The 23055-nt window shown below is 49.0% G+C and overlaps 1 protein-coding gene across 2 annotated transcripts in view; it reads left to right on the top strand.

Annotated features, from left to right (window-relative positions):
* LOC119436688 (60S ribosomal protein L28) overlaps nucleotides 1-23055 on the top strand; it is a 420941-nt gene that overhangs the window by 393602 nt on the left and 4284 nt on the right. Inside the window, exons 1-4 of one of the 2 annotated variants that reach the window (XM_037703651.2) lie at nucleotides 21651-21674; nucleotides 21866-21957; nucleotides 22216-22339; nucleotides 22432-22553. In XM_037703651.2, the coding sequence (XP_037559579.1) occupies nucleotides 21871-21957; nucleotides 22216-22339; nucleotides 22432-22553 (333 nt within the window). In that variant the 5' untranslated portion in view covers nucleotides 21651-21674; nucleotides 21866-21870. Of the gene's footprint in view, nucleotides 1-21650; nucleotides 21675-21865; nucleotides 21958-22215; nucleotides 22340-22431; nucleotides 22554-23055 lie in introns of those variants that run through there. The other variant, XM_049659687.1, reaches the window with a different exon arrangement.

Genomic DNA, 23055 nt, shown 5'->3' with positions numbered 1-23055 from the left:
GCAAACGCCAGTCAGAAGGGCAGCGGCTCCAGCGCAGTGTCAGACGGCGACTGCACAGCCAGCGCGCCGGCGCCAGTGCGTCTACCACGGCTACGACGTCACTCCTCTGGAATGCGCAGACCGGCGGCGGTGAGTCGCGCGCGGCGGCGGCGGAGTGCGCGAGAGGTGCCGGCTCCGGTGGCTCCGGTGCGCAAGCCGTGTGACATCACTGATCCTTGCGCATGCGCAGCACGGCTCTTGATGTGCCGCGCGAAACGGGCTTGGCTAGGCCAGTGTAGCTAACGCTACAAAAATACCTCAGCAACTCCCGCCGCAATATGAGAAACATCATCAACTCCATCAACAACGTCCTCAACCACGACGCTGACGCAGACGACGACAAAGAGCGTCGCCGGGAGAACAAATGCATCATCAGAAACGACGTCAACCCGCAAGGCGAAAAAATCAAAGGCATATTTCGATAGAAGCGCTACCTCAACAAATGTTGCAACATGATCATCATCACCAACTTCAAGAACAACGGCAGCAACCACGACTTCGAAACAGAAGGCGACGAACACCGTCCCCGAAATTTCCACTGATGCGACAACAAGAAAGACATCAACGCCCAAGCCTACTCAATCCAAGGCCAACTCAACGAAGACGAGGTTTTGCAAAAAACAAACGTCACCGAATACACCTTCAGCACCACCAATCAGGACGGCTCCCACCTCGAGGATTCCTGCGACCACGCTGTGCACGACGAAACGGACATGGACACTTTCCCGGCATACCGAACCACCAGAGACGTCGCTTCAGCTACTCAGTCCACCGACCGTTCGAGCAGGAGACGCCACGTGTTTACAAGTCGCGACGAGTGAGCCGTCGCCTTCTACATCCGAGTTACCCCTGCTGCAATGTTTCCATACCTTCCTTACTCGGGGCATGCATATGTCGTCCAGAGTGCAATACCCAGCCTCGGCCACCTGAGCTATGCTGGACGTCACCGGACTGCCGCACTTTCCTCCGAAAATGTTAGCCGGAAGTTGTTAGTTTACAGATGGAATGTTATATCAACTACACCTTCTTATATTTCATTATCATCATATCCTTGCTCCCTCTCATGTAGCTTGTTGCGCGCGCTCTCTCGGGGGGAGGGGGAAGTGTGTAACGAACCACACATGGACGGTACCGTGCATGGAAGCAGAGGAAGATGAATAAAGGCAGTGTTCGGGCGACCATGTTGTTCTACGTCCGCAACCTCCTGCTCGCGTCACATATATATACGTCCACAATTCTTAAAAGTAGGCAAGATAAGGTAATTAAACAATTTTCTTGCGGTTGCTTTTACCACAGAAGCAGACATTTGAAAATGACTCGATGTTGTAATTTACTAAGTAATTATGCAAATTCGACGAATTAACTTTTTAACCAAAAGAGCCATGTGATTGATCCCACGTTATCAGCGTAAACTTTTTGAATTTCTGGAAACGGTTATGGCGCGTCTCAAGTCTTCCATTGTGATCAATTACGTCGTTATTTTGGATAAAAAGTCAATTTGTCTAATTTGCACAATTACTAGGTATTACTACATCGAGTAAGTTTCAAATGTATACTTCCGTGCTAAAAGAAACTCGGAGAAAATAATTTAATCATTTCCTCTTCCTTATTTTTATGAAATTTCGTGAAAAACCCGGTGTATTAGTGACATAAGTGCATTTTGCAAAGCTAACTTCATTGTTTATTCTTCACTGGCATGCGGACTAGACAAACGCGCAACGGTGTTTGAGTGCACAGTTACGTCAGTTGATATTATAGTGTTCCAATGCGTCTACGTTATTTCCACCTATATATGACTTCCGAGACCACATATCGCGCCTTATAATCATGGAATCCAAGGGCTAAATCTGCATGCATGCCTTTGCGTCATCGGTGGCGTGAAGTAAAACGAAAAACAGCGAGCTCTTTCAAACCTGCAGGAGAGAATGAGCGACGGGCTATATGCGAGATTGTATACATTCCCTGCCGCACGCGACGCAATATATTGGCTCGCACGTTCCCGACAGCATTGTGTATACAGATCTGGAGCTTTTCCTTTCCATGTTTATAAAGTTTTGAAGGGCCCCTTCAACAGAGTTATGAGCTTGACTTTCGATGATTTGTTGCAGCCTGAGCATTTATCGATAGCGTTCTCTGATTTATTGCGTCCGTTCCGTGGAGAACAAAGCCGGTCGCGTCCATTATTCGTCAGCTTTTATTACAACACCCAATGTGCTCATTTGCAGGTATTTTCCTTCTTCCCTCGCGCCGCCACTTAGCTTGCGTACGCGACTGCTCCGTCTGTATACTCGACGAGAAACACACATATACCCACCACCGCACCAAACCCCGGGGTTGTAGCAAAAATGATTTGTTTAGGAAGTCTCGCCTACCTGCTATACTGACGATACCAACTTGTTGGGCTGGGATTTAGAATAAATTGTCCAAGCTACCGCCGATTTCACAGTTTCGCCAAACCAACCACTCGAAATGCGACTGCAAGAAGCATGTTGTGAAAAAAAAAAAATTAAGCGACCATCACCTATTTCATTTCATTTGTAGAAGTTCCCACATCGGGGCCTGCTCGCCGGACAGTAGGAGCAACCAGCTCTGATGAAGCCCCAAGCAATGTGCATTCGCTCGCCTTCGCACATTCAAGGAACAGACTACGGAGTAAGATTAGGGAGCCTACATGCAAGCGCTGTTTTAGGGTGGTGACAACACCAAAATTTTGACCACTATTTACCGCCAAATTTGGTGGGTAACCATTTTGGTCCCCAGTCTTTCTGCCTTTTTTTTTTTTTGTCATGCTCTGATGTACTCATGTTGGCACGCGATCTATTAAATTTCTTTAATTTAGTTTTCCGCCAGTGCGCATAAGAAACTTGCAGACATCTTTAATATACTAGTTGCCTTTTCCTTTTATTTGAATACATCAAACTTACTTTTCTATTGCATGCCGTGCGACACATATAAAGCAACAAGTTATAAGGCACGGTGGCGTGCTCGTGGTAGTGTTATCTCACGCCAAGAATGTGAACTGCATTAAGCATTGTCGTTGCCTTCCAGTTGTACATAATATATAAAGAGTGTTTTTCGAAGTGTGCTGTAATAAAGAGTGTCCTTACTAGTCTGTTTAACTAAAACGTAGACGTGCCGTGTACGGCGCTCAGGCACGCCATTTGTCTCTGGTTGCTGAGGCCAAAGTTTATTAAAAGAGGTTAATTAATTTCACGTCACCAAGGGTTGCGGGAAATGTGGTCTGTCAGCTGGTCTTTCGCCATTTTGTGCCCCAGATTTAACCCGCCAATTTAGCTGGCGGCGGCAAGTACCCTTACAAAGGCTGTCTCACCACCCTAAAAAAGCGCTTGCACGTAGGTTCTAGTAAAGGGCCGACTCTGCTCGTCTGGAAGGGACACATTCTGAAACGCCGGCTCCGGCTTCACAGCTTGTTCGCCAGATGGCGCTACGGATTAGGAAAAACTGTGGAGCAGAGAAGCGGGCCCAACCAACCGAAGAAGCAGAGGCGCGGGCAGGTCAAGCCAAAAAAAAAAAAAAAAAGCTCGGGTCTGTCGGTCTTTTTGTCGTTGCTACAGTTGCTATAGCAACGACGCCTGCTTGCCTACCCGTTTTGTCATCTGCTCCACTCATGCCCTGACGCCTTTAGCGCGCATAGCTGGCATAGCTGTTGTGGTTCACGGAGTGACGTTAGCAGGAGAAACAAGTCATGTATCATTTTATTTCATTTATTTTATACAGGCCAAATGCCGGGCATTTGTCAGGTGGGCAACATGGAATTATGCAAGGTACAGGAACAGAAAATAAACGAATTACGGAAACTACGACCGAAAGAAAAAAGTTGTCGCAGTTTCACCTGAAAGGCGAAGCATCAATTGCGATAGCAAATTGGTAGAGAGCTATACGGAGTAATGATATTAGCTTTATCAGCTGTATAAACTTGGACATGCAGCAGCACCGGCAACACGCAGAACTGTTGTCGACGCCGTCGGCGTTTTGCCCGCGTTCGCTCAGTGCGGCGTTGGTGACTGTTGCCGGAGCCTCTGATATAAATAGGCACTTGGTGCCGCAGCTAAACGTCGCCTCCCTTCCCTCCCCCCCCCCTCCCCATGGCCTCTCGCGCGTCGGAAGAAGGCGCGTTTGCTCTACATATATGGTGATTGTAAAGGAGGAAAGAGACGCCTACTTCTGCAGCCCTTAAGGGAGCACGGCGCAGAACGCGCGTTTGTTCTCCGCCGTGCGTTCACTTGATGATGATGATGATCTATTGGCATCCCCTTTGAAACGGGGCGGCGACAAATAGTCACCTAGCCTGCTTGATTTAATCAGGTATACTATACATGTTCTTTATCTTGCATTTTTGTATACCTATCATTATTTTTCTTTTTCAAAAATTTACCTTGTACCGCTGCCTATGATTTTAAGAGATCAGGTCGCATCCATCTTTTCCCTACTTTTTTTCCACCAGTACTCTAATCGTCTCTTGCTGATCTCTACGGCTGATCTGTTTATGTTTCCTTCCACTTTAAACCCAAGCGCTTCTGGGAGTTGCACGTTACCTACGGTTCTCGCTGGGTGGATCCCGTCGCATTCCATTAGGATGTGCTGAGTGGTCTCTGGATCTTTACTGCAGCATACACATGTCTCATCTAATTCCGAATATTTGTTCCGATATGTTTTCGTCCTTAGGCAACCGGCTCGAGCCTCAAATAGCAAGGCACTGCCCTTTGTGTTATCGTACAGATTTTCCCTTCTAATTTCTTTCTTCTCATTCTTGTAAATCTCCATTGTCCTTTTCGTTTCCATTCTTTGCATCCAATTCACGGTCTCTATTTCTCTCACTTTCTTTCTGATGACCCCTGGTTGTCTATTTACAGTTTCGATTATCCTGTACTTGGTTGCCAACTTCCTTGACCTCTTCCTCCATTTTGTGTCCACGCTTTTCATGTAGAGATACTTGTGCACTTTAGCCGCCCATTTATTTTCATCCATGTTCCTGAGCCTTTCTTCAAAACTAATTTTGCTTTGTGCTTCTCTGACTTCACGTGAAAGCGCGCGCCCCTCGCGCCCTTTCACTCGCACATACAGCGTTCGACGCGCGGCGACGATTTCATCTCCATTCACGTCATACGGAACCTCACGGCGACGGCGACGGCGACGCCGACGGCAGAAATCTGCTTTTGAGTGTCCATATAATTGCTATCGCAATAAAAAACTAGGCAAGTGGTAAGGAGATATAACGGCAGTTCTGGTGGTCTCAAGCAATGACAGACGACAGCGAAAAGAAGCCTTTAATGCAAAGCTGACGTTTACCACTCTTTTTATCTGAGCACGCATCAAGTGCTAAGATGCTTTACTTGCTTCTTTGTTACTCGCGGTGCTTTTCGTGTCGCCCGGTTCTCTTGCGAGCAAAATTGCCGCATTCTCATTAAAACATAATAATGCGGAATTCCTGCTAGTGTTGCCGGCTTATGAATTTCACAAGGGAAGCTCAGATTATGTGTCTGCATAACTGGGGAAATCTTCTCGAAGACAAGGCTGAGAACTTACATTACGGCATGTCTCTGGACAAGAAAAGGCATATAGCACTGTGTGTAGTTGTAGACAAATTGAGCTCCTCCCGTCCTTCCGCATCGGCGTCTTCTGATTCCTCCTGGCATTGAGCATCATTGAGCTGCGCCAGGCTACCCTCAAAAATTGAAGGAAAGTCTCCGCTTCGAAGTCGAGGCACTTTCTTTAGAACTAATAAGACATCGCCTTTGTGCTCGCTGAAGTAACTATGAAAAATAAGGTGCTTCTCGAAGTGTCGGGCACATAATTTGTTTATTGCTTTAAGCGCTCGCTTACTTTCAGGAATTTCTTGTCTCCACTGGTGCAGTAGCTGAAGATCAGATGACGCCGCGAAGAGCGAAAACTTCTCGCGTCATTTGCCATACCCAGATTTACAACGAGGGTGGTTGTTTGGCCTAGATGGTAATTCATGGTAAAAAAAAAACGGCGTACAGCGCGAAAGGACAAGGACTGATAGAGACGACAAACAATGCGCAAACACTGCGCTGTTTCCTTTAAAGACATGTAAAAATGTTTCGCATACGTGCATAAAAGCGGTACCGTGTGCTTTTTTGCGCTTTTATTATTTGTGCACATATATTTTTGTGTTTGCTGTCAAATCGAGACAGCCGAGGGCCCACGTTTCTAGCAGACGACACGCTCTACGGATGCCGCGCTGCCCGTTCCGCGCCGCCATTTTCCTCCATGTGCGCCGCCTTCCTCCATTTTCCTTCCTCCATGCGCGCCGCTACAGTGTACTGCGCCGCCGTGGCAGGCCGTCGCCGCCGGTCTCCGCCACTCAGCGCATGCGCACATAGAAGCAAGCTGCACGGCGCGCGCCGATCCAGGCGGCCGTGCAAGCTGTTGAGTGGTTTCCACGCGCCTCGACAGATGGCGCTACGCAATGACATAATTTAAACCCTTACATAAGTAGAATAGAACATAGAAGAAGAAAGCACTCGCGAAAGCGTGAAGAGGAGCGGAGGAAGAGAGCAAAGGCATGAGCTAGACCCCCTTACAAGGTTTGTCCCGAGCGAATGCACTGCGCGGCGGCGGAGTCGGCGCTGCTGTTTATTTTACTCCGTGGAACAGGCCGAATGCGGACGCGAGTCAGCGCTGTCCGACTATCGGTCAGTTCCTGCCGAAAACTACATGTTCCCCAGAAACCGAGCCGGTAGATCGTGCCAACGAGACTGGTTTGTGAAATTTCCGTGGCTTTCGTACGAAAGCAAAAGGTACCATGTACGTGTCATGAGTTCCGTCTACATGATGAAGAAAAAAGGGATACATTGGAAGTGTGGAACCAGCTTTTGTTAAGGCTGGGTTTAACAGTTGGAAAAAAGCTTCAGAAAAGTTTAGATCACATGAAAAGAGCAAGTTTCACTTGGATTCTGTGAGCCGAAATTTGTCATATAAAAAGGGCATACCTGTTTTGCGTCTTCTGTCGCAGCAATGCAGTAAACAGCTATAGGAAGAGGCCAGGATGGCTGTGAGTGTCATTAATGTTAAGTTCTCTGTTACCTCTGCCGCAGAGGTCAAGCTCTTCGAGGGCGCGTTCAGGTGACGTAAATTTGATCGACTTGTTTGAGGAGAGATCGGATGGTGTTGCAGCCCTTAAGACATGGATGACTAAGAGGGACAAATGGGTTAGCGGGGACGTGCAAAATGAGCTTGTAGAGATTATGGCCCATACTCTATATACAACGTGAAATTGTGAAGGACGTTAAGTCCAGCCCGTTCTACGGTGCTATCGCTGATGGCACAATGGACATAGATTGTGAGTAGCAGTTCCCTTTTTGTGTGTGCTGAGTGTACATAAAGACGCTTGAAGTCCGAGAGGAGTATGTCAGCCTGTATAACGCACCTGACAGCAGGTCCGAGACATTGTACTCGGCCATCAAGGACATGTACGATCTTGCACCTCAGCCTTGACTTTCACTCTTTACAAGGCCACTGCTCTGATGGGGCGGCGAATATGTCGGGGCGTTTTTCAGGCGTGCAAAAAAGGATTAGCGGCTGTGAGCCAGGATCTCTGTACGCACACTGCAGCAATCATTGTTTAGACCTGGTACGTACTGCAGGAGGTTAGGATGAGCTGCGACATAATTGGAGATGCTCTCAGCACTGTTAAAAACGTTTCCACTGCAATCCTTGACTCAAAGAAGCGCAAAAGCGTTTGTGCAGACAGTAATTCCTACGGGACGTGAAGCTGCTGTAGAGCCCGTATCAAGGCCAAACAACTTGCTGTCGCCTTGCCCAACGCGATGGGCCGTTAGAGTAAAATCAATGCAAAGGTTCGTTTATAATTACGCTACAGTTCAACAGACACTTGAGGTGCTCTTGCAGACAGCAGATTCAGTGACCGGCAGCAGCAAAACAATTTTGAAGGGTTATATATGAAAGACTTTTGCAGAAACTTGAAACGCTGTTGGGTATCAACATTTTTTTAGCGTTCTTCGGGCCTTGCAAGGGCTCTCCAGAGCTCAACATATTGTGCTGCAGGTGCGAAAGAAGCATCAGAGGCTCTCTGTGAGGCGATCTTCGGGCTGCGCTCTGAAACCGCGTTTGACGAGCTGTGGGAGCACAGTATAGCACAACTGCAGCTCCAGGCCTGAAAGAGCCTTGTGCTTCAAGGCCGCCAAAACCGCATATGAGGTGAGAGGCAACCGACAGGCCTGCTCAGCCAGTTGCACTTGACACTAAGGCTGCACTGCGCAAGGAGTATTTCGCTGTTGCCGACCGGATCATAAGCGAAATAAAACGGCGTTTTGAACAGACTGGCATGTCGAGCAGCTCGTAAAACTAGAAGGCATCCTCTGGAGGGATTCAGTTATACATCAAATAATTAAATTAAAAATGCTTTTGGGAGTACATGCAGTTGACTTTGACCTGTGTAGACTCTCGGCGCAGTTTCTGCTTCTACCAACTCATCTATATGACGCTGGTTCTCTCACAACCCTGATCATTTCGGAGATCCTCCAAAAAAAATCAGGAACTATTGGCGAGTTGCTCTATCAGGTCGTAAGCTTCTGTTGTCTATAGCTGTCGCTGTCGCTTCTGGGGAGCTCTCTCTCTTAGTGCTCTGCGTCGAGTAAAAACGTACTTGCGCAGCCGAATGACTCAGAGGAGGTTATCGCAACTTCTGATTCTTCATATACACAAGGAAAGGACGTCAGTCCTCAATTTAGAAGAGATCATCAAAGAATTCGTGCGCAGAACAGCAGAGCGAGCAGCAGCCTGTCTATTTAATTTGCTTGAATTTTAACTTGGTCAAATGTCGTAACATTTATGGCGAGAGACTAATAGAATGTGATTAAACTAAAATATGGAACATAATACCCCTTGAGATAAAAAAAGTTGTCGCAGTTTCACCTGAAAGGCGAAGCATCAATTGCGATAGCAAATTTGTAGAGAGCTATACGGAGAAATGATATTAGCTTTATCAGCTGTATAAACTTGGACATGCAGCAGCACCGGCAACACGCAGAACTGTTGTCGACGCCGTCGGCGTTTTGCCCGCGTTCGCTCAAAATGCGTGCGGCGTTGGTGACTGTTGCCGGAGCCTCTGATATAAATAGGCACTTGGTGCCGCAGCTAAACGTCGCCTCCCTTCCCTCCCCCCCCTCCCCCATGGCCTCTCGCGCGTCGGAAGAAGGCGCGTTTGCTCTACACATATGGTGATTGTAAAGGAGGAAAGAGACGCCTACTTCTGCAGCCCTTAAGGGAGCACGGCGCAGAACGCGCGTTTGTTCTCCGCCGTGCGTTCACTCCCCGTGAAAGCGCGCGCCCCTCGCGCCCTTTCACTCGCACATACAGCGTTCGGCGCGCGGCGACGATTTCATCTCCATTGACGTCATACGGAACCTCACGGCGACGGCGACGGCAGAAATCTGCTTTTGAGTGTCCATATAATTGCTATCGCAATAAAACTGCACATGATTTCGGACTAGCATGCAAGTCGTTCTTCAATTCTATCTGCAAGGCCCGTGGATATTGTGTGTAGACCAAATATGTGGATATTTGGTCTGAGCTTATGGTCATTTAATGTTGAATATATATGTGCGTGTATTTATGTATGTGTATCTACCTATCTAAACACACATACACAAATATATATATATATATATATATATATATGGCGTATTGGTCCGGCCACTGACCATATTACGCTATCAGTGGATCAGATTATATATGTATACCTTTTTTGTGTTCTTGCAAATAAAGTGCCATTCGTTGACTGTATACTGTGCAAGACGTTTACTGGTTATGTAAATTACAAGGAATTGCATACGCATATTGTAGTATGTGTTCTTGTATCGCGGTGTTTCATTTGTTGCTTGGATTACAGGTAATCCGTTTTGCGCATTGTATATAAAACATAAGGAATACTATACTTACTAAATATGCAGATTTGTAGAGCGTCAATAAACAATTGTTCAATGTCAACTGACTCCGTACTGTTCCTAAAAAAAATTTAAATTATGGGGTTTTACGTGCCAAATCCAGTTCTGATTATGAGGCCCGCCGTAGTGGGGGACTCCGAAAATTTGGACCACCTGGGGTTCTTTAACGTGCACCTAAATCTAAGTACACGGGTGTTTTCGCATTTCGCCTCCATCGAAATGCAGCCGCCGTGGCCGGGATTCGATCCCGCGACCTCGTACTCAGCAGCCCAACACCTTAGCCACTGAGCAACCACGGTTTTTTTTCTTTAATACATTCTTCGCAACAATACATATACCTGTACAAATACAAAGCAGGTCACTTGGCGCTACACAGTATTATTGCATAATTTGGCTAGACTGTACTAATTTGGAAGGCCTTCAAAGAGGCCACCACAGACACGAAAAAGATTCAGGAGCTTGACGTGTTTTTTTTTTTTTTCTGAGCAACCACGGCGGGTCGTACTGTTCCTTGCTAATGATATACAGTAGTTAGCGATTGGTAGCGCCGCGTTATAGTTATTTTGGCACGGAGAAAATAGAAATATCCGCACACGATGTAGTGAAAGGTAAAATTAACCGGCGAGGATAGTGTTCCCTTTCAGACGAAACTGGGAGAGTAATTATATCATTAAAATTATTACACACAAAAAAAGAACAGGAAAACGACAGAAAAGGTATATATACTTCCGGCGTCACTGTTGGAGGGGCCTTATCAGGACGGTATCTCGAAGTGGGGGAGGCACCATAGACGGCAACCTTTAAATTCAATGTACATTTATTCTACCATTTTAGGTGCGAAGAACCTTATGCGCCCGGGCTGTCGGCGTCTCGTGTCGTAATCGTCGTAGTCACGGTAAGCAAGCGGCTCGTGCTCGCGCTCAGCATGCGCTCGTGCCACTGCTCCCGCGTTCATCGTCGTCTTCCACAGCTGGCTGCGTTGCCGCTCACCATTCCAGCGTAGCATTTCACTTCTCTTCTGTCGTCGTAATGGGGAGGCCTCGTTTACGGGGTTATCAGCCATTGCTTAAGGCAGTATATGACCCCATTAACGGTGAATCACTGCATGCCTCGCATCTCCCCAAGTTTCACGTTAGTGGAGCTGCATTTCGCTCAATGGGTCATTTGACACTTACGCATAATTGTGCGGGGCCGTTTTTTTAGTTATATTGCACTACGTTTGCAGTATGTTATTTGTAAACTATATTATTACAGTCAATGTAGCCGCATTAGTAGAAGAGGAGGAGTGTTAGCGGAGAAGACGAAGAAGAGAACTCTTCTGGCTCGTCGGAGGCTCGCCCTGAGGCCTGTTCAATAAACACCGTTTGTCGCGCGTCGTAACAGTTTTTGGTGGGAGGTGCTGGGTACTTGAAGTAACGACGGACCCGGAGCCATTTATTCTTCGCCGGAGTCGTCGCCTCGCCGGACTACCCCCTGCGCCTGTTAACATGACCAACGAAGGAGACGCTCCGGGATCAATGCCTGCTGGTACGTGGCGCTACTACCGAGAACCTCGGGTTTTCGCCGGGAGAGCAGGTGAAGATGTCGAAGAATGGCTCAGACATTACCAACGGGTAAGCAAGTCGAACGGCTGGAACACCACCGACCAACTAACCAACGTTATCTTCGCTCTCACTGACACTGCCCTGATGTGGTTTGAGAACCACGAAGAATTATTAACAACGTGGGAACGTTTCGTTCATGACCTAAAGGAATGCTTTGGCGACTCGGACGCAAAAAAGAAACGCGCAGAGCATACCTTGGCACAGAGAGCACAGCTACCAGGGGAGACTTGCACTGCCTACATTGAAGAGATCTTGAAATTGTGCAAGCAAGCTAACGCAAGAATGTCCGAGGAAGACAAGGTCGGGCACCTGCTCAAGGGCATAGCAGAGGATGTCTACAATTTTCTGATCGGCAAGGACAGTCTCGCTTCAGTGTCTGATGTCATGAAGCACTGCCGTACGTTCGAGGCGCTGAAGATGCGCCGAATAACGCCAAAGTTTGGTCGATTGGCCAATGTTACCACTGTGGCCAGCATCGATATGAGCTCTTCATTTGACTTGGCGTCGACCATACGACAGATCGTCCGCGAAGAGCTAGACAGACACACCGAGACGACACGTCGCCTGCCTGATGTTTCAGATGCCTCCTTTTCGCAAGCCCCGGCGACTTCACCACCTTTGAATGGATGGCAACCGTCGGTCAGCGTCGCGAATGTGTCAGAGTACCGACACGCACCGGCATCGAGAGGCCACTACTCTTCGGATACCCGATTTGAACCTCACCCTCGTTACGCACGTTCCTCTGGACGCCCCACCACTGGCAATGCTCCGCGTTACGACCCAGTCATGCGTCCTAGGCGTGCAGACGTGTCTGACAGCTCTGAAGACTACCGCAGAAGCCGTCCGCTTCCGACATGCTACGTCTGCGGCGTCCTTGGCCATATATCCCGTTTTTGTCCTCAACGCCAAAGGTATCCGTACGATCAACTTGCTGCCCCAGCCCCCAACGCCCAATGGCCTCCTATGTCGCAATCGCCTTCTAGCAGCAACTTTTGGCAAGGAAGCTTACGGAACCGCTCACCTGCCTCCGATCGTAGCGTGACGCCACCTCCTGTTCCTCGATCGCACCGGTCTCCTTCACCACGGCGTCGTTCAAGATCACCACCGCCGGAAAACTAGAGAGCGCGGCCAATGGAGGTGAGGTCGCTGGAGATTCGCTGCTGAAAGATATGCCTCCGCCTGTGTTTATGTTGAAGAACAAAGTGGAAGTCCTCGTTGATGGTGTGTCTACATTGGCGTTAGTGGACACCGGTGCTGTTGTCTCTGTGATGAGTCTCGCTTTCCAAAGGTTATTAGGACGCAAAGTGGTATTTCAATGGAACCAAGTGGCAACATTTTGTGGCGTCAGCGGGGATTCGTTGCGGCCTGTTGGTATTTGCACTGCACAAGTGTCACTGGGCGGTAGAGTTTTCACGACTGAATTTACAATCCTCCCCCGTTCCTCACATGATGTTATATTAGGTATTGATTTTCTGCAGATGTGCGGTGCCACCGTTGATTGCCGAACAGGGGAGATGTTTGTGAGTGGTGAAATTTCTTACGAGCTCATGCAGGATGCTCCAAACGGGGATGGCGCATTTCATGCCTGTGAGGACACTCTCGTGCCTGCTTTGTCAGCTGTGTGTGTGCCTGTGGGCTGCGCTACTACCACTCATCGGGCTTTCGACGCCACAGTAGAGCCGGCGTATTTACCGTGCATGAAGAAGAACATTTTTCTGCCACATTGTCTTGTGTCTGTTGCTCAGCGGCGCTCCAAATTATGGGTTGTCAACCCTTCAGGCGAAAACGCAGTGGTACCTGCTGGCATGAAGCTTGCTTCCTTCAAAGAGCACAGATCGACGCCAGTCGCCGTGCTCACAGATGCTCCACATACACGAGTTGACATCTGCTCGGAAGACTCGAAGATTCTGCCAATGATCAGCAAGTCGATCAGCATGGACGAGCGCCGTACATTAGTGAACGTCCTGACTAAACACTTAAGCATCTTCGACTTCGCCCAGGGCGATAACGCGCCGTCCATTCCTGCGTCTCGAACCAAGCACAGAATTAACACGGGGTCGGCGCAGCCTGTTCGACAGAAACCCTATAGAGTGTCACCGTCAGAGCGCCAGGTTATCGACGAACAGGTTCACGAAATGCTACAGAAAGGAGTAATTCAGGAGTCATCTAGTCCGTGGGCTGCTCCAGTTATACTGGTGAAAAAGAAAGACGATACTTGGAGATTTTGTGTGGACTACCGCCGTCTCAATTCGATTACCAAGAAAGACGTTTACCCTCTCCCAAGGATTGATGACGCATTGGATTGCCTTCATTCAGCATCCTACTTTTCTTCTGTAGATTTGCGATCGGGTTACTGGCAAATCCCAATGCACCCGGCGGATAAAGAAAAAACGGCCTTTATAACCCCGGATGGCCTTTTTGAGTTCAACGTCATGCCGTTTGGGCTTTGCAATGCACCCGCGACTTTCGAAAGATTTATGGACACCATTCTTCGAGGCCTCAAATGGCATATTTGCATGTGTTACCTAGACGACGTTGTCATCTTTGGAAGCACTTTTGAAGAGCACAACAGGCGCCTAGCTGGAAGTCGTCTTAGACTGCATCGAAAACGCCGGCCTAGTACTCAATTCTAAGAAATGTCACTTCGGTGAGCGGCAGACATTGGTGCTTGGCCATCTTGTAGACAAGGATGGTATCAGGCCTGATCCGCAAAAGACAGCAGCTGTTGAAGCGTTTAAGCCTCCTCGGTCTGTTAAAGAGCTTCGTAGTTTCCTAGGCCTCTGCTCTTATTTCCGCCGATTTATACCTGCTTTTGCCGATGTCGCCTATCCCTTGACTTGTCTTCTGCATAAGGACGCCGTTTTTGAGTGGACTCACGAGTGCGACGCATCTTTTCGTCAACTGAAGTTCTTACTGACGACGGGTCCCATCCTTCGGCATTTCGACCCAGCTGCACCAACAGAGATCCACACCGATGCGAGTGGCGTGGGGGTCGGGGGAGTCCTCGTTCAGCGATGCGGCCGGAACGAGCATGTCATTGCTTATGCGAGTCGTACGTTAAGTAAGCCTGAACGCAATTACACCGTTACGGAGCAGGAATGCCTAGCGGTCATTTTTGCTGTGCAACGTTTTCGCTCGTACATGTATGGACGCCCATTCACAATCGTCACAGATCATCATTCGTTGTGTTGGCTTGTCAATCTTCGTGATCCCTCTGGTCGACTCGCGCGCTGGGCTCTACGTCTTCAGGAGTACAACTTCACAGTTTCATATAAGAGTGGTCGCCGACACGCTGATGCTGACTGCCTTTCGCGAATGCCGCTAAACACCACTCTTTGTGATGCCGATACCTTTGATCACTTGATTGCTTCTTTGGCACCTGCATTCCCTGATAAAGAGACCTTCGAGAAGGAGCAGCCAGAAGACTTCAGCTTAGAGCCCCTTTTCAACGCGCATGACTCCACAACAAGCCGAGGATTTTGTGTTCGTGATGGCCTCCTCTACAAGAGGAATTTCGCAACCACTGGTGCCCGCTTCCTTCTTGTAGTTCCGGAGAAGCTACGCTCCTCTATTCTGCAGGTTATGCACGACGATCCTACCTCCGGACATCTCGGAGCAGCGCGTACATTTCATCGTGCCCAAGAACGGTTTTACTGGCCCCGAATGCGTCGGTCAACTGAAATGTATGTGGCCAGTTGCGCTCAGTGTCAGGCCCACAAACACCTAACTACGACGCCAGCCGGCCTCCTACAACCACTGACGCCTCCGAGCTCTCCTTTCGAGCAAGTCGGAATTGATCTCATGGGTCCCTTTCCCCGCTCATCGAAAGGGAACCGTTGGATCATCGTATGTGCCGACCATCTGACCCGGTACTGCGAGACGGCTGCTTTGCCATCTGCCACCGCCAGCCAAGTTTCCTTTTTCCTCCTGCATTCGATCATTCTCCGTCACGGCCCTCCTCGAGTAATCATCAGTGACCGCGGCCGCCAGTTTACTGCAGATGTCGTGGAAGAGCTTCTTCGATTATGCGCTTCCAGCTTTCGCCACTCGACACCGTATCACCCGCAAACAAATGGGCTGACCGAGCGTACCAACCGCACAATGGTGAACATGTTGTCCATGTACGTCGCATCGGACCATAAAAACTGAGACGACATTTTGCCATTCATTACATACGCTTTTAACACAGCAAAGCACGAGACTACTGGCTACAGCCCGTTTTTCCTACTCTACGCTCGTCCGCCGCGTCACACACTGGACACCATATTTTCTTTCTCCACCCACGACGATCTCACCATCGCCGAGACTCTGTGTCGCGCTGAAGAAGCTCGACGCTTGGCCCGCATACGTACTCTGGCTTCGCAAGAGCGGTCAAAAGCACGGTACGACAGGCACCATCGGGATGTCACCTATTCTCCAGGGGATCTAGTCTGGCTATGGTGTCCGGTGCGCAAACGTGGCCTGTGTCAGAAACTTCTTGCCAACTATACTGGCCCGTACGTTATTGTTGACCAACTCAGTGAAGTGAATTATCGACTGGCGCGTCTCACCGCAACTGGACGGCGCTCCGCCAAGACTGAGGTTGTGCATGTCGCTCGTCTCAAGCCCTTCACACCGAGAACTTAGCTGACTTGCCAGGCGGGCTTCGTCTAGGAGGGGAGGAATATTACAGTCAATGTAGCCGCATTAGTAGAAGAGGAGGAGTGTTAGCGGAGAAGACGAAGAAGAGAACTCTTCTGGCTCGTCGGAGGCTCGCCCTGAGGCCTGTTCAATAAACACCGTTTGTCGCGCGTCGTAACAATATTTTAATTTTTTAAATCATTAATCCACACTGTTTTACATTAGTGTATATTTACTAATTATTGTAATACCCCTGTATTGTATTAGCTCCACCCTTAATGTAATGCCCTCCCTGAGGGCCTTTAATTATATTTTGAAAATAAATAAATAAAAATAATAATAATCAATCAATCAGTCATTTATTTATCGGGCCCATGTGCAGGAACAACCGTCAAGTCTAAGTGCTGGCGCACGCATACATAAAGAAAAAAAAAGGGCAGTGGAATATCAGTAAAACAAATCAATGAATAAAAATCACAATCACGGTCGAAGACGCCTACCAGGGCCTTCCGAAACAGAAGAAAAACAACATCATCATATCCCGTCACATCCTCGACGGCAAAAGCATCGCCACCCACACTCTCACGTGGTTCCCCGCTCTCATGGGATCCATCATGGGAGGCCCCACAAACCTCAACGAGCTAGCCCACTCCAAGACGCGAAGTCTCGCTTTCCGCGACCATGGAGAACGCACACATGGACAACCCCGATGCTCTCTTGGATACACTCCGCGACACATACACCTCACCCGGCATACCAACGCCACTCCCCTCATATAGGACAGGCGAACCCCGAACTCGATGCCGCCATAACAGAGGCGGGGGTCAGACCCTCCTGACTCTCCGCACCAAATATGCACCCGGCGCCGACCAGGTCTCCAACACAGCGCTCCGTAATCTGGACGATCGATCGATCGATCGTATCACGGAGTATTTCAATCAGTGCTGGAAGGAGGGCACCCCTCCCCCAGTCCTGGCGCCACGCGAAGGTAATCTTCATTCCAAAGCCCAACAAACCACTTACACTCCAAAACCTTCGCCCAATCTCGCTAACGTCGTGTATCGGAAAGCTTTTCGAGCACGTGGTATCAGCGAGACTCACACAGCACATGGCAGACCATGACTTATACCCTCACAGCATGGTGGGATTCCGTCCCCATTTGTCCGCACAAGACGCCATGTTGCAAGTCACCCATGATATCTTCGACCCGCTCATTCCAGGCCACACCAAGGCAGTCTTGGCTTTGGATTTATCCAAAGCCTTTGATCGTGTTGAACGTCACGCGATCATGACTGCACTCTCCCCACTGAATGTGGGTGCACGTACGTACACCTACATTCAGGCCTTTCTCACAGCACGCACGGCTGAGCTTCGCTTCGGCCCTCTCACCTACCCCACATACTCTCTAAAAAGCGTCGGCACATCGCAAGGGTCCGTCTTCTCGCCTTTCTTATTTAATATCACTCTGATCCCCCTAGCACGACAATTAATTGGCAACCGTTCCTCACCTGAAACACACTCTGTACGCTGACGACATCACGCTATGGACTACCCATGGCAGTGATGGCACCGTACAGGACACTATTCAAGCAGCCGCCAATCTGACCCAAAACTATGAAGTTAGCGTAGGACTTTCTTGTTCCCCCGAGAAGTCCGAGATGCTCTGCGTCCGTCCCAAGAACCGCAACTCGATCACCCTGCTCCCCCATCGCCATCGAAGTGGAGGGCAGACCGGTACCAGAGGTGAAAACTCTCCGGATATTTGGTATGCTTATTCAGAGTGATGGGAAGAACACTACTACACTCCGGAGACTCAAGCAGGTGGTAGGGGCAATCTCGCACCTCATCCGCCGGGTCTCGGGCCACCACAGGGGCATGAGGGAGCGTGACCTATGCCGCCTTGTTCACGCCTTTACCTCCAGCTCTCTCGCCGTGAAACTGACGCCATGGATGCTCTCATCCGTCGAGCATACAAAGTCGCCCTCCACCTTCCCCTATAATACACCTACCGAGCAACTCTTACAACTAGGCCTCCACAACACAATCTGGGAACTTGTAGACGCACACCGCCAAGCACAATACCTTCGTCTCACACAAACCGACACTGGCCGGTGCATCCTGCATTCCCTTGGAATCCGGATACCGGCCAACGATCCGACATTACGCCCCATATCAAGACCCTTACACCGCGAACTTCTCATTAAGCCACTTCCCCGTAACATGCACCCCGACCACCACGATAAGCGCCGCAGAGCTCGCGCTGCAGCCCTCCACCGATATTACGGCTCAGAGTCGGACGCCGTATGGGTGGACGCAGCCTGCACGGGCGATGAAGCGGTCGCTGCGGTGGTGGATAACACTCTCTCTCCCATCGGAACACACACACTCCCCCCAGACACCTCTCCCGAAGCTGCAGAGGAAGCTGCGATTGCCCTAGCCATCGTCAACACAGAAGCACGGTATGTTTTGTCAGATTCCAAAACTGCAATCCTAAATTTCGCACAAGGCCGAGTCCACGTTCCTACTTTTTGCATACTGGACTCGCCCGCTGCGCCCCCGCCTCGTCATGTGGAGCTGATTTGGGTGCCCGCGCACTGCGGGAATCCTGGAAACGAGGCCGCAGACCTCTTAGCCCGAGGTTCTTTAAACCGGGCTCTTGCGGCCTCCGATCCGGGGTTCACGAAGGAGCGCGCGCACACTTTCAACGAGCTGACGCATGCCCCTAAGGCGGCGCGCCAGCTGTACCCTCCACCGCACGAATCCTTTAGCAATCGACAAGCTACCCTTTGGCACCGATTACAGACACACACTCTCCCCTCTCCTCTCATTCTTTCTCACTATCACCCACTTTTCCTCACTTCAGCCTGTACTCCCTGTCCGGAACCTCGTGCTTCTGCTCTCCATCTCCTTTCTCATTGCCCGGCGGATCCTCCCCCGCGGGGCCTAGAGCACCTGAAGACTTGGGAGGACTGGGAGACCCTGCTCCGCTCCGGAGACCCGGTCATGCAGACCATGGCTACTGACAAGGCTGCTAGCGTTATGGACCGGACAACCATAAACGCTTGAGTGCCGTGGGGTCGTGCGGGGGCCCTGGAGCCTGCGTGCTCCAAACTCCCCAGTCTATATAATAAAGTTTTTATTATGATGATGATGAGAACTCCCCCGCCGGCCAGCAGTGGTGGAGAACAGAGATCAACCGACAACATATAACGAAATTACGCAGCACTTTTATCTCGACTGGAGAGACTTTCCTCTTCCTCACAAGAAGTTAAATACAGCGCAGGCATTGACCCTCAGATTATTGCAAACAGGCTCGTATCCCAGCCCGGCTTTATTCCACAAGCTTTATCTCGACACTTATGCCAGCAGTTTTGCAGGCACTGCAATGACTGCTGACATGCTGACCAGGTGCTTGCCATATATGCTCTGGCGTTGCCCCTCGTTGCGAGGCACCGAACAAATCAATGAGGACAAGTGGTTCTCCGCTATAAAGAGCCCCGATGGCGGGGCGCAACTATGGGCTGTCCAAAGGGCCCACGATGCGGCGTTCGGGCATGGTGACTGTCCCATGCAACTTGAGAGCGGCCCGCAGTGCGCTGAGTCGCGTACCTCAGGACTTTCATTAAAGTTTTGCATCCATCCATCCATCCATCCATCCATCCATCCATCCATCCATCCATCCATCCATCCATCCATCCATCCATCCATCCATCCATCCATCCATCCATCCATCCATCCATCCATCCATCCATCTTGAAAAGAAGAGTGCACATACAACAAGGCGTTGAACGATATGTGAAACTATGACACAACAACGCAAAGCTCCGAAAAGACAGCGAGTTAAAAAAATATCAAGGTCATGAAAGTGGGCGTTATACTGTATTCTGTGGACGGCCAGTTGAGTGTTGGTGGACAGGCAGGAACATGGAAAGGTCTATGTTCTCTGGTGATCATGCTTGGAATACGAAGCATCATACAACTGAGGAGTTCGGGGCACAGGAGGATACCGTGAAGGAGTTTGAAAAGAAACAGGAGGTCAGCGTGATTACGTCGGCAGCGGAGTAAAGGCAATGAATGACAATAATCCAACAGCGCTCCAGCAATTAAGGTCCAGCGTCCGTGTGAGCAAAGCGGTGATCATATATGCTTAGAAACTTATTCTGGACCCGATCTATAGTGTGACAGTTGGATCTAGAAATGCCGTTCCAGACGACCGACGCGTATTCGAGTTGAGGAAGACAGATTGTTGTGTGCAACTTGCGGAACGGTGTAGGAGGATTGAATTCTCTCGGTATTCTGCAAACAGAGCCAAGAGTGCGCATACACCGTATTGCAACGCGTTTAGTGTGAGCTGGAAAATGTAAGGTTGTATCAAAAAGTACACCCGAGATCATTGATCTCACGGATCCTACACAATGGTACAGCATCTACCGAATAAGAAAAAGAAATGCTTGCTGTTTTGCGGGTGATAGTCATGACTATGGTCTTAGCAGCATTCAAGATTGTAATAATAATAATAATAATAATAATAATAATAATAATAATAATAATAATAATAATAATAATAATAATAATAATAATAATAATAATAATAATAATAATAATAATAATAATAATAATAAAAGCAGCGGTCGCTCAGCTATGGATCTCACCAACGTCACCGTTGACTGTCGGCTGTTTGAAAAGTGCGCCGCTGAATAAACCTTGGCTCGGAGTGGCGCTAGCAGACGACGATCGGAGCGCGTGCGCTTATTTGCAAAGCAGCCTGTAGCAGCCTCGCTCGTTTCGCTCCTTCATGACGTATGTACACTACTGTAGAATAGTAAGCTCCACACTACTAACACGATACAATGTGGCAGAAAACACGCAGGCATAGTTTTCCTACATCTCGCTAGAAAGCATTCCGCTTTAATTTAATTAAGCGCTGGCCAACCTTATAACATCACGACGAATACTTGCATGAGTAAAATTGCATGGCCTTTGAGAGCGCAGCAATGCCGCACATTGCGTTGTAATCTCGAAGGTCATGCTTTTGGCGTACTGTGCGATGCCTCCGTTTGTATGAGGACAAGTGCGACGCGCTGTACACGATCTAAAATGACCATAAAAACAACTTTTCTTTAGCGAAGTGAATTTAGAGCACCGAACATGTAACTGGTAAAATGCAAGTTCACCTATTGATATGAGCCGTAGACGAAGAGTGCCGAAAACAATGTTTTTTGAACACTGCCCATGACGCTACTAACGCTACTTAAGAGAGCCTAATTCATCAAGAGTGCATATAAACTATTATGTTCTGTGCCGCAACAACGATGCTGTGGCCAACGTTACTTTCTTTGCCGCCAAACTCTTTTCCCAAGGCTCTTACAAATTGCGTCAGCCAAGCGGACATACCCATCAACGTCTCCGTCAACTTGGGCGCCACCAACCGGCTCGTCTCTTTTCTGTCGAGGATTACAAGGTGCGTACACGTGTTCCCGATTGTCTCTTTGAGGTATAGAAATGTTGGCTGTTAGTCTGTACTATGTGCATTCGTAGGTCATTAATATAGTTGTGCATGCTTCCAACTTATTGTCGGCTTTTTTGTGCGACGCGAGTTGTGCAGCCGTGTGTTGTGGAATCTGCGAGGCCTAACTTACCGCTGTCTTGCAGTAACCATGTCGGCCGAACTGCAGTGGATGATCGTCAAAGACCGGTCCAGCTTCCTGGTAAAAAAGCGGATGATCAAAACGTGGTTTAGCATTGTAAGTATCGCTGCGTCGATAAAGATTTGAGTCACATTGTCTCGCCTCGTGTCTTCCGCATTTCGATGGGGGCGAAATGCGAAAACACCCGTGTACTTAAATTTAGGTGCACGTTAAAGAACCCTAGGTGGTCCAAATTTCCGGAGTCCCCCTCTACAGCGTGCCTCATAATCAGAACTGGTTTTGGCGCATAAAACCCCATAATTTAATTTTTTTTTTCAGTTTGGTCAGCGCTGTCATTTTGTGTGCCTTATGCAGGACCCCCTGAACCCTAAAGGGACGCACGCCAAGCGCTACAGTGGCAATGTAAGGGACAAGGCCCTCACCATCGAGCCTCACAGCAGCGGCAAAGGTGTTACGCTGGTCTACAAGAAGCAAGCTAGTGAGTATGCGCACAACGTTGGCAAAGTCACAGCCGTCTTTGGTTGCACGTGGTAGAGCATACGGATTGTGTTCGTCTTTTTTGTCGTTTAGATCGCAAGAAGCCGGCGAAGCTGATCGATCGCGTGCCCCTCAAGAAGGGAGCCCGCCGCACGATGTCTACCATCAAGAAGTGGGTAAAGGGACATCAGTACTACAGGAAGGATTTGCAGACCGTAAGTGCTTCCTAGTGACTCATGGCTACTGTGCGACTCGAAGCAGTTTTTCGATTACGTCATGTTTGTCAACCGTGAGGAATCGCATCACACAAAGTAGAAACGGGTAATTGTGATTAGCCCCATATTAAGGTGAAATTTCACAAGTGCCGTGAATATTTCACTAACTGCAACTTTGCTACATCTTGTAAGGCAATGTGTAGCTTGGTTCAGTTGCAGTATGCGCACGTGGAAGTTCGCTCATATTTACGAGGCACTGATGCATTGTAGCAACAAGAAGATATAGTTCTGACAGCGTTCCGGCTTCTTGAGCATGGTTTTCTTAGTGTACAAGTGTGTAGCTGGGTTGGAGTTTCATAAAGCAAGCATCCTGCAACTTAAGCAGTTCTTGTGTAACTGTGCTGTGTAACGCTGGCCGTTTTCCACAGTTGATAGCTACAAACGGAGTACAAAAACAAGACTGGATGAGACAAACTACTGGACAGGTGATCAGCTTTGGCAC

The sequence above is a fragment of the Dermacentor silvarum genome, chromosome 1, assembly GCF_013339745.2.
Source record: "Dermacentor silvarum isolate Dsil-2018 chromosome 1, BIME_Dsil_1.4, whole genome shotgun sequence".
NCBI classification, from domain to species: Eukaryota; Metazoa; Arthropoda; class Arachnida; order Ixodida; family Ixodidae; genus Dermacentor; species Dermacentor silvarum.
The sequence above is the reverse complement of the archived record's forward strand: the minus strand, read 5'-3'. Positions and strand labels throughout refer to the sequence as shown.